This window comes from Cardiocondyla obscurior, linkage group LG01 (genome assembly GCF_019399895.1).
Source record: "Cardiocondyla obscurior isolate alpha-2009 linkage group LG01, Cobs3.1, whole genome shotgun sequence".
Classification (NCBI taxonomy): domain Eukaryota; kingdom Metazoa; phylum Arthropoda; class Insecta; order Hymenoptera; family Formicidae; genus Cardiocondyla; species Cardiocondyla obscurior.
The window spans coordinates 12110630-12122921 of record NC_091864.1 but is presented as its reverse complement, the minus strand read 5'-3'; the positions used below and the strand labels follow the sequence as shown (position 1 = coordinate 12122921).

Genomic DNA, 12292 nt, shown 5'->3' with positions numbered 1-12292 from the left:
GTCATCGCAGCGACACAATTTATCCATCGAGAACCCTAATGCCCTTCCGCGGCCCTGTTACCTCGGCACGTCTACACGGGGATGCTTTTCTCCCCGGCCTTGTTACACACGCCCGCAATCCGTATGCGTGTAACGCGGTCCGTGCCGTACCCTACACACGATATTTTTCGGGCGGCGACACGTAAGAGCTAATATCGCGGCCTATGCATATTTATACGGCATTAAAAATCACCCCTCCCTTAAAATGCATAGACCGCTGCATAGCAGAGGCGTTGGATCTTCGCGGCTCGACGCAGAAGCGGCGATGGCGAAGCGAGATTCGCGCACGCGTTTTACGCGTTTTTCATTCGCTCGCCGAAGTTCCGTTTAACGCAAAGAAGAGCGGAATCGGTTTACCGATACAAGGAAATTTCGCGAACGGCTCATTAATTGTTTTAAAATTCGACGACGCTAACGAAAAAGCGAATTTGAAACGAAATCGTTTACATTTTAATTCGCGTATTTTATACAACTTTGCTTTGAAATATACATACGTATATACATACGTATGTACACATATTGTATTGATTGACAGATTTTTAATTGACATAATCTATTATATTACAATATCTATGGCAAGAAAATTAAAAAGAGACTAGGAAAAGATATCTAGCCGCGCGGCAATGTGACAATGATTTAGCGCGATGCTCGTTCATGATCGAGAGTGATTCGCGGCATAGTAACTTGACGCACAAATGTTTGATACATCGTCGTAAAACACTCGATTGCCATGTACACATGTCTGGGCGCGTACGAATATGTGTATATATATGTATATATATATATATATATATATATATATATATCCGTCCGCAAATGTAACCGGTGATAGTTTATCGCGCGGAAATTTTACAACTCAATATCGTATCTCGATCATATTCGACTTTTGATACCGCACGCGCGATACCGTAACTCCACGTTAACGGTATTGATTTTGCAATAAACGTCCTCGGACTCTCGCTTCCTTTTGCGCACAGTCGGCCAGCGAAATTATCGACTCTCCGCGAGATGATATTACTCGAATTGGATATTTTCCGGCGCGTAATTTCTCGTTCATAAAAGCTTATCGATGGTGACGTGCGATATGACAAGGACGGCCCGTCCTGATAAATAATTAGCAATTCCAAAGGAGCGCTTTTCCAATCGAGCTGTCGAGCTCCGAAGATATTCGGCTCATTGAAGCCTCCGCTTTTGAATCGTATAACATTTAAGCGACGGACGAAATCGCGTTAACTTGTTTGTAATTATAAATAAATCACGGCTCATCGCGGTTATATAATAGTAATTGGTGAATTAATATTAATTTTAATCGTGAGGCTCACGAATATGGATACGTCACTCTTAAATTAGAAAAAGCCGAGATAAGTTCTCCGCTACAGCGAACTACGAAACCATTTCCCCATTTCTCGGAGCAAGACAATAACGAACTACATCTATCCTCGCTGCAGTCACTTGCTTATCCCAAAGGACGGCCGAATGACATCGCCATTCATCCGGTTCCCGAGGGATGCTTTGAAAGCAATACTACGGCACCCGCTATCGTAGACGAGCCACTGTCTCTCTCTCTCGTGGCATATGTGACTTCTGCAACTTGCGACATATCAAAGCGAGAAAAGTCTCGCGATTTTTCCGAAGAAAATTAAGACTCTCGTGCAATTATCGCGCACTCGTTACCGATGCATTTCTTAATTACAATCCGATATACTTCATGCAAAATTAATTATTATCTTATTAATAATTCGTCTCTTAATTACAGTCTAATAGGAACGCGTGCAGAATTCACGTTGCTCTTATATTACAGCATCACTTTTTAATTACGCTGATAATGTGATAAATATCGTAAAAATGCACGCGAAATAGGTGATATTTCAACTTGCCCTGCTGTAGAATCCTCGCGGCCGTATCCCGCGGAAATATTTTCATTTCATCTAATTTCCATTTTTACAAATAAAGCGGCATTATCGAAAAAATGTTTTCGAGAGTCGCTCGGCTATTTCCGCAATAATGATTTTACGCCGCGATTCCGGGGTTGAAACCATCGAAGAAAGCCAGACTGACGGTACGATATGCGCGTTGAACAGCGATAATCCACAAAACGATTACGTGCGAAAACAAGTTGCCCCCTTTTTTTTTTTTGCGACCTCGAAAGTTTGCGCTCATCGACGAAAGGTCGTGCCCCATAAAATTTCCGGCAGTGGCAATCGAAAGGACCCTTCAGCCTAGAAACGGGCAGTTACCTGAGGCAGTTAAGTTAAATGCCTGTTAGCAGACGTTAACTGCCCGGCGCTATGGGTTCTATTCCGTGGACGATTGCAATTTTAATCGCCTCTTCATTATGATTAAATTTAAATCGGCCGTGTGCAGTCTAATAAAGCTCGTTCTATCCAGTGCGGCTCTCTCTCTCTCTCTCGAAACAGAAAATGTCTCCTGGGCGGATTAAAATACGCGTAATTAAAACCGTAAAGTGCCGATATGCCGCCCGAAATAAACTGTCGGCTTAGTAATAAACGTCCAGCTGAAAAAAAAAGCTTTTGTCTCAAACTCTCTTTTCCTCTCGCTCGCGCGCGCGGTCTCTCGAATGATTGAACTTTATTTGAACCATCGAATGCGGCGAATTAATATTCGGTATGATTGACGGTAAGGAGTAACCCCGCGCGCGCATTCTAAAAGCGTGCACATTGTATGAAAAAAAAGCCGTTGACCCCGGGCGTCAATCGTGAATTTTCGCCGTAAGTGGCCCGCAGCGATTTCGCATTATTTCGCGCAACCACCGTTGCGCTGTGAAATTTATAATACATAACCATCGCGACGCTTTCATTGAAGAATGATATAAATATTACTGCTCGAATGAGAGAGGGAACACTAAAAATCTACCACGGGAACTAAGTCGCGAGTTAAAAGCTCTCATTTACGCGACGAAAACTCGAATATTTTATCGCAAGACATGAATTATGAAATGTTAAAATAACGTTTCGACGAGTCACTATTTCGAGTTTAGGAAAGGTAGTCGTCGCGCTTACGCAGAATGCAACAGCCGAACGACTGATTCGATGCAACCGGGGGTTCGTTAAGCTTAGCGACACCGCGAGATCAAGCCTAACCGCACGAGAGTACGTGAGTGACCCTTTTTTTTTTCTTTTTTTTTTTTATTCGAAAATGATAAAACTCAATCTAATGTAAAATTCATTATGTCCATTACGGCTAATTAAGCGGAGCGAACACTCACCGAAAGCCCGTGCATTTTTCAGCGATAAAGTCGGTGGCTCTTAATTATTTTATTTCGGGCGAACGCGCGAACCGGTAATCCGCTGTATTCCGTGCACGCACACATCAAAATCTGATAGCCCATAACGGGGAATGCGCGTATCTCCGATACGCATCTTAGGACAATACGTATCGTCGCGCTAACGAGTTCGCAACGCAACAATAATCGCATTAAGACGTTAATTAAATGTTACACATAATTTCGAATAGCTGCATAATGCCACTTCGAAGTAATTGTTGTTTGTACAGCAGTTCTCACGATGCGTTACCCGTGCAATTTAATAGTTGTTCATTAACGAGAATTAGAGATGGAGCAGCAATTACGCCTCTCTTCGAGCGATAATAAATTACAAATCGATGAACCGTAATATTTCATTACGCTATTCCAAGTATTTTGTTGCTAATCAGGGATGCTTCCCATTGTTCCGCCGCATTGTGCTCGATCGGAAAAATGGTGACTGATTAATCTCTCCATGCGACCATTCGCTCTGCCGACGGTACGCGTTTATGTGTGCACGTGTGTGTGTGCCGATTGCATCGAAATACCTCTATCGCACGAAGTATCGATCGAATTTCGAATGCAATGAATTGTAACGACAAATAGTTTTCTTTTCGTTGAAAAATTAATAAAAGCATATCTGTGTAGAATTCACGCGTTCTCATTTTTCTTAAAAATAAAACAAAATATTAATTAGCTAACATTTTAATTTTTTTCTTATTTTTAAAGGTAAATATATTTATTTAAAACTTGACTTAAAACTTTATTTAGCAAAGTTATTTTGATAAAATTTTTTTTAAGAAGTATTAATGACCGGGCTGAGTAATTCTTCCATTAACTATTGCTATTATCGAAGGAATGAAGAGGGAATGACCTGCCTCGCGTTATTATGTACAACGTACTTGTGGCGAGTAATTTTCTACCCATTAATGCAACGATTATACAACAGAGCTATTACGCTTACTGTATCAATGATGCGGAGTGCCATAATTTATACCGCATGCAATATGAATTGTAAAACTGTGAATTATAAAAACGAACAGATTTCTCTTAGTCTCTACCTTTAAATTTGATTTCTCACAAGCAGTATAAATTATTTTAAAACACTCCCCCATTATTGGACGTCAGAATTAATGGACGTATCCCAAAAAGCAGTTTAATTTTTTTTTGCTTTCTAAATGATTTATACGGCGTGCTTATATTTTCGGGATTTCTAAATGTAATCAGGTTTTCGTAATCAGGAGTAACCGCGTAGTTAACGTTTTTGATATCTTTGAGCTACGAAAACGCACGACGGAGGTTCCCGCGGCACATCCGCAATTGGGATCCATCGTATATTCAAGTTCATTATCGCGAATGATTGACGCGTAACCGCGGATAATGATTGACGGGAGCGAAAAAAAAAAAATCAAAAGAGATTACTCGGCCGTCCTTAAAACACGCGATGGATCCGCCATGGCAAGTCAAGAAACCTTTGATAGCGACGCTCGATAGTATAGCGATGCTGAGCGCCGGCGCCTTTCCCTCGCAGCCCCATTGGTGCCGAAGGCCCTCTCCACACGAGTACCCACCACCGGGTTTCCTTGGAAACGCTTCGTTCACGCTGATGTCTACCCTCGCCCACAGAAAACCTCTTTCAATTAGGCAGCCTGCCGCCCGACAGACCCACGAATCCTGATCCGTTTTCCCTCCCGGTCTTCTTTTTCTTTTCTCTCTTTCTTCTTTTATCTGTCCTTTTTATTTTTACCCGTTCGACATTTTCCCCACTTCATCGAAACGAACACAACGCAACTACGAAATCAAAAGGCGAATAAGTCACCGAAGTCACTCCGGATGACTTTGAAACCGAGTAACTCATTAAGATGCTAGGAGACGCCCGGCGGTCAATGTGTCGCGCCATAAATATCAGAAATCAAGACAGGCGTTACAATAAAACGACGCGGAAATAAAAAAAAAAAATTACTTTTAAAAATACATGACGTGGAATAAGTGTCGGAATATCGAAAAATTGATTTCGAAATGGAACTAGCAAAGTGATAAGCGATGAATTAAAATTTACGAATCTACGCGAATCCTAAAGTACTCTGATCGGGATTTAAAAGCTTTCTTTTTTATCGCATGAGGTTATTTTGATTAAAAATTTTTCATCAACGGTATCTAGGTAACTATATTCTCTCCGCGCAGACAATTATTTAATTACACAACTTACAAATACGGGATTCGCACGTTATGTGCGGATTCGTATATGCGAATTTATATACGCGCACGCGAAAGGGATGGAGGGTAGCTGCTTGATATGCAGCACTACGCTCGGCTTGACTGACGCCTCCAAGTTGCGAATAAAATTTTCATGAATTTCTATTAACTCCGTTTTTCTAGACGTGCCCCGGAGACTTAAAAAAGTTCTGTCAGCTGATAGCCCGCAGGGAAAATCATCCTTTTGCATTGGTCAAATTCGATCAGAAAGACAATTTTTAGCGAGCTTTTACGACTGCTTTTAAAATAACGTAATGCACGAAATTACCATTAAGATGTACAGATTAAAGGTAAAAGTAAAAAATTATTATATATTATTAAAAATATAAATAACGAAAAAATTTTTTTTTAAGACTATTCTGTTTTTAAAATCAGTTTTTGGTGCAATATGTGTATAATAATCATCTTCTGTTTTTCAAATTGAGTGAAATAATATTAATACCAATTGCAAGTATATTGCAATAAATCAGTTAATAATCTTTTTTATTAATTTACATTACTTGTAGTAATCACTTACTACTATTTTGCGTTTCATCAAAAAGTGAAACTGTTTATTTTTAACACATTGTTAATTAATTGATTTTTTTGGATCTTTGATAAAATATGTGCTAATAATGCACTCAATAATGAAACAGGTCGATAATGAGAAAGGTCGATAAACTCTTAAATGAATAACGCAGTAAAAGTCAAGCCTTTTTGGTTCATAAATTCTGAGATTTCCGTCAGTTCCATTTTTAGACAAACCGCGGAAATCATGAGTATATTTTTGCTGTCAAAAACACATTATACTCGTTAAAATATAATACGAAAGATGCCTCGATTTACTATGTCTTTTTTAATTTGATTCGACGTCTATTGTTGACGCATCTATTTTTAATGTCCGTCGTTAATGTACGATATTTTTGATTCATTACATCTTATCGTATTAATACGATATAACTACCTGTCTTTTAAATTACTTCTTAAAAATTTTTTATTTAAAAAAAGAAAGAGTTAAAAGTTTGGTTCCACGAGTAAAGTAAAATTTTTTTTTCCTAAGTAGTATACCGACGATAACAAATTTAAACTATTATTATCTTCATTCGTGATAAATCCATTTTTTTAATATATCGTCGTGTTAAAAAGATTTTAATAAACTGATATGATAGCCTTTGTAAGATCGATACGGAGCAGAGCTCTTGTATTAACCGCGATTGAGATTTCTGGATCTTTGATCCCGAAATTCCTGATGTCGTAGGGACTTGCGAGGTTCCGCAAAGTTTCGCGGTCGCCTCGCAACCAAGTGGAACCCACGAAAATTCGGAACCCCGCAGGGCGAGGGCTTAGCTGCTGCTCCAAGTTTCACTTTAATCCAAAAAGCCACGGTAGGCCGGCACAATTGATTCTGCCGGAATTCCGGTTCAGTCTGGGTTACGTTTCTGAGGATAACCGCGAGGTCGCCGTACGATAATTTATGCTACCTTATATCACTCCAACGTCGCTTAATAATTTTTTATACAAAAAAATTTCTCTTATGATGTTTGTTCCCCAGTGTATTATTTTTTATTCAAGCATCGTGTCAGAAATTTGCTTTATATTTATATATAATCAGATTTATAACGATAATAAATCACCACAATAATTGGAACACTTATACAAATAAATCGGCCATTACAGAAAGCATATATGTATAACACGAAAAATTGAACCGGACTTTCTGGGAAAGGAATAATTAATTTCTCCGACGGGTTAAATCGTAAGAAAAAAAAACGGGGGTTTAATTACATCTTCCTTTACACCGTAATTGATTTAAATAAATGTCCGAATGGCGAATTGTAGCTATCTTAGCATAAAAGCTCTATGTAATTCCGACGCAACGGTAAACGCGAAGTCACGCGATAAGTTCTCCAGCGCGTGTCGAAATTAATGATTTTATGCCAACAGCGACGCGTATATATTTTGACCGCACCTACCTGAACACGACTCTCCGTGAGACCGATCCTTAGTGCTATTTCCTCCCTCAGGAAGATGTCCGGGTAGTGAGTTTTGCCGAAACACCTTTCTAGCTCGTTGAGCTGGGCTGGTGTGAAACGCGTCCGATGTCGCTTTTGCTTCGCAGGTTTGTCATCGCCTTGCCCGATCCCAGCCGCGTTACCTAAAATATAAACCTATGGTCAGATGACACAAGCATACAGTATTAAATCGTCCCTGATATTACTTTTATTATTTTTCTTTTTTCCAGAACATATTATTAATTTTTGGTAATAAAAATTAAAATATAAACTGATAAATAACGGATATTCATGCCGTATTTCTTTCAACTTATTAGTTAAACTCTTCTTCTGAATAATAGAAAAGTGCGCTATTACATTCAGCAAAATGATTTCGCCTTCTAGTTCATAACGAAAACATCGCGCAAATTCGTTCTAAGAATATCTCATACGCTCATTACAGTTGTTCGCGTATGGCATTCGTGGAAAATTGACACGATTCATCTTTCCATTTACCATCGTCATCCAGGTTATTTAACGAACAGACTAAAATCTGGCTCGGCAACGAATTATTTATGCAATTCTGCAGCGTTATCTTAAAATCTATAAATAAAATACACGCGGACAAAGTGGAGCGATTCGAATTTTCGTTGCTCAACATTTCGTTCATTGCGATAATTATATGTATATTAAATGTACTTCTACTGTCATATTTTCGAAAGTTAAAATTCTGATTTCTAACGATTAATCGTTGGCCGTATCTCGAGTGATACCCCGAGCTGTTTCCGAAGGGAACGCGACGGCGGGCTTCACGTACCTGTGCCGGGCATAGTCATGATCAATTCCTGATGAAGCGTGAGGCCACCACCCGCGGACAGACTGGAGCCCAGATTCACACCCAGCACGCCGTGCTCCTTCTCGTACCGCTTCAGATCTTGCGCATCCTTCGTTCCTACGTGCGTGCAGCGATGAGGTAGGTAAGAAGCAGAGGGGGGAGAGAGGAAAAGAGAAAAAAAAAAAAGAAGACGTGCCGCTTCAGTTTTCTCCCATCTTTTTTCTTTTCGCTGGGGCTTCCTCGTGCCCCGCACATGCCTCTCGCTCGCCCGCCCCACGCGCCCGCTCTACGTAGTTTAAATTTGTATAGGAGCAGAAGCTGACCGAGGGGTGTACGGACCACTTAGCGAGGAGGTGCGAGAATCGTCACCGTATACTCCGGGACTTCTAGACGCGCAAACACACGTCCCGGATAACACCACACTCGTCCCGCGAACCGACGTGTGCACACACGTACGTGCACATGTAAGCCTCGTTCCCGTGTGTGCACCGCGTACGTCACGTGCATACGTGAATATGTCATTGTGTTGCGGAGGATGTCCATCTCGGATCAGTACGCCCACATGACACCGTGTGTCAGATCGCGGGTATCGCACGTCGTTGTGCATTGTCAAAGATGCTTATGTAATGAGGTAAACTAGTTTAGTTAGGTATGACCGGAGACGCATCTACTGCGTCACCGAGGAGGAAAAAAAAGTTCTCGTTAAAAATTTCCACCCGCGAAGAGTGACAATGGAATGAGCGCGATAGAGTAGCGCGAAAAATTAAAGGAATATTTAATTAGCTTTGTTTGAAATACATTTTTGGGCAGAGAGTCACGCGAATCACAAAATATAACACTGCATCTTCTAATATAAAAAATTAATTTCTTTTCTAATACTTATTTCGCTTAATTATCCTTATATTACCGACATCACTTCGAAATACTTTCCCTCTTATTAAAGATTGAGAATGATCATTTAATCCCATATTAATTGAGCAGATTATCGAAAATTGTAATCAAATTAAAACGCTAATCGCTAAAGGATCGCGTGGGATGCGGCTAGGCATTCGTTGTACATGTGTACTTTTTTTTTTTTTTTTGCTCATGGAGTATCGCGTAATTCAGGATGCGTGAAGCGGTTGTGGAAAAAAAAAAAAAAAAAGAACGAAATTTTTATAACGTTTGGCCGTGCGTTTATCGACATTTGAAAACCCCGTGATTGACAGCCGCCCGCGCTTGAAACGTCTGAATAATAAAGTCATAAATCACATTACTATCCGGAAATGTCGTGACGGACGTATTTATTCGTGTGTCAAGCTCGCGAGCTATGCCTTGTCTCAGTGGACGGCCGATGCACCAAATGCAATTAACGTATATCATAAAAAATTTTAACGGACACACTTTAAGTCCGACGAGATACGCGCAGCGGTGCCGATTGTCGGGTCGAATCTCATTTTTTAATAAATTGAAGAGTGGTAATTGAAGACGTATCGGTGCGGCTGCGAGTCGGTCGGCCGTTAGTAAGTATACGTTTGATCTTATTTGACGGAGGACAGATAAGTGCAATTTGCGAGTAACAAGCCGTCGCCGGCGGCCTGACGTCTATCACGTCCGCCTAAACTCAAGTATAATCACTGCGAACGGCGCGCTACCAATTATGATTATTCAAATAAAACAGAGACCTCGATAAAAATTGATAATTTCCAAAGGAAATCTTTCGCCCATTCATACGTCGTCGGTGCTTAATCCATTTGGCAATCAGAAGTTAAACGAGGCACAATGTATGTAAATTCCATTGTGATAGAACAAATATGACGGGACAAAATCAACGTTTAGCGTTTAACGCGTAAAAAAAAAAAATGGAGCTTTAGCTTTCTTTTAATCCGGTTAACGTGTACCGCTTTACTCAGTTCTCGCCACCTGCAACATTCTAACTCTCTAAACCGTTCCTCAACTTCTCGCGTAATGTAATCAGTGTTGAGGTAATTAAGATCATCAAACTCGAGAAGCGGCTTTCTTGAGATGGAGAAGATCGAAGACGTGCAACGTCACGTGTTACCGAGCATGTTTCGTTATTCTTTCGTGAAAAATTCCGTACTTTGAATTGCTATTTTCTATGCCGCGCATACCAATTTTTCATTTAGTAATATTAAAAATAAAAAAATTGTTTTGTGCATAAATAAATGTAATTTATAATCATATGACAATCAAAGAAAATCATATTAGTATTGTATATAATTTTATCACGCGAATACTAAACAGAAATAAGTACTAAAAAAATATCTTTTTAATAAAAAAATAATTGTACGTCAAGTGCAAACTGTAATTGCAAAATTACTTATTGAATTAGGCGGGTAAGCACTATACCTTACATCAACCGACGGGCGATGAAAGTCAAATTGATTTGAAAAATCCATCCATAACATAAGTTTCTTTTTTATCAGCGTGTCTAATTACATTTCAATATAAATAAAAACCGAAATTTTCATTAACTAGCGCTAGGTATCCTTACCAATTCCCAAGTATTTACTATCAATGCAGTTGATATTTAAAACCCACCTTCTACATGTTTTAAAACGTTGCAAGTATCATCTTTTAGATATTTTTGTTATAAATTCCGTAAACGGCATGTAATTAACTCAAACGGAGGTGCGCGATCTATAATAATGTACGTAAAAGATTTAAGAGGGTTTAAAATTAAATAAAACTAAATTTATAACTGAATCTATTTAAATAAAGATCATTTAGCGCTCGATATTTCTTTCCGAGCTAGTAAGTTCTTTATTAATACAAATACTAACAGCACGCAATTAGACTAGAAATACTCTCATAGTACTCGCAATAATGTCTGATTAATTAACGGTATCACTTTCAATTGTGATTTTTAATTGTAATAGACCGGCGCGATAATGCCGCATTTCGTGTACATAAAACTGACACGCCAAGCTTAAAATAAGCTAACGCACTATAAAAGCTACCGAAGAAACACACTTTCTTATGGGACACCTGATGCTATAAAGGTACTTGTAGCGCGCTTGAAATCTGAGAGAGAAATGCTCAAGTATCAAAGTTTAATTCATCATACCGCATTATCTCTATCCTTCTCTCATTGTGTTCCCGCACAAAAATCAGATTCTTAAAAGTGACGTGTGGTACTTTCCAATAATGCAATTCCATAACGTTAAGTTTCATAATTTTACAATTCCATAATCAACGTAGCTATAAAGTAAAAAAAAAATAATAATAATCGCTACAAATTAGTACTCGTTGTGTTAGAAATAAAATATCTTTAGTTTAATATTTCTTTCTTTTTTTTACCAACTTTTACTGAAATTTGAAACATTTATTAATCTCAATCAGTTTACTTTTACTTTTAATTATTTCGGTACCGCTGTTACCGCTGTTAGATGAAATCAGTTGCCGTTATTAAAATTGATGAAATCTGCAAGTGACACTTAATCCTGAGAGACTTGATTCAGATTGCCACTTTTTTTTTTCACGTTGTCTTTCTTTCACGTCGGCTGAAAATTTTTTTCGTTCAATATACCGAACACTGGATTGTAAATCGGAAGCCGATGCGCGTGGTACCGTCGGCGAAACGTCAATGGCTTCCGAAGAACTCTGGCCTACGAGTTACGTTTCGCGCTTGAGAATTTAAATCTATTTGCAGCACACGACTGAATAAAATAATGATATTTTACTTATTAGACACTGTACGCGCCGGTGATGTATCAGGTAACCAAAACGCGATTAGCTTTTACAGTGCTAAAAATATAATTGTAACGATCGATACGATGAACTTAACTAACATTTAATAAGCTTAATTTTAATTTACGTTTAAAAAATTGACCGAATAAATTACCAGACGTTAGATTTAGAAAGTTCCGATTCGATATGCGAGGCGAAGGGTACCCGGGGAAAACCTCGGCCAGCTTCAGGATTCATTTT

At 39.0% G+C, this 12292-nt stretch overlaps 1 protein-coding gene across 2 annotated transcripts in view; it reads right to left on the bottom strand.

Annotated features, from left to right (window-relative positions):
* Otp (orthopedia homeobox) overlaps window positions 1-12292 on the bottom strand; it is a 40953-nt gene that overhangs the window by 16960 nt on the left and 11701 nt on the right. Inside the window, exons 2-3 of one of the 2 annotated variants that reach the window (XM_070666506.1) lie at window positions 8345-8479; window positions 7510-7691 (exon numbers count right to left, since the gene is read on the bottom strand). In XM_070666506.1, coding sequence (XP_070522607.1) covers window positions 7510-7691; window positions 8345-8479 — 317 coding nt within the window. The remainder of the gene's footprint in view (window positions 1-7509; window positions 7692-8344; window positions 8480-12292) is intronic. The other variant, XM_070666516.1, reaches the window with a different exon arrangement.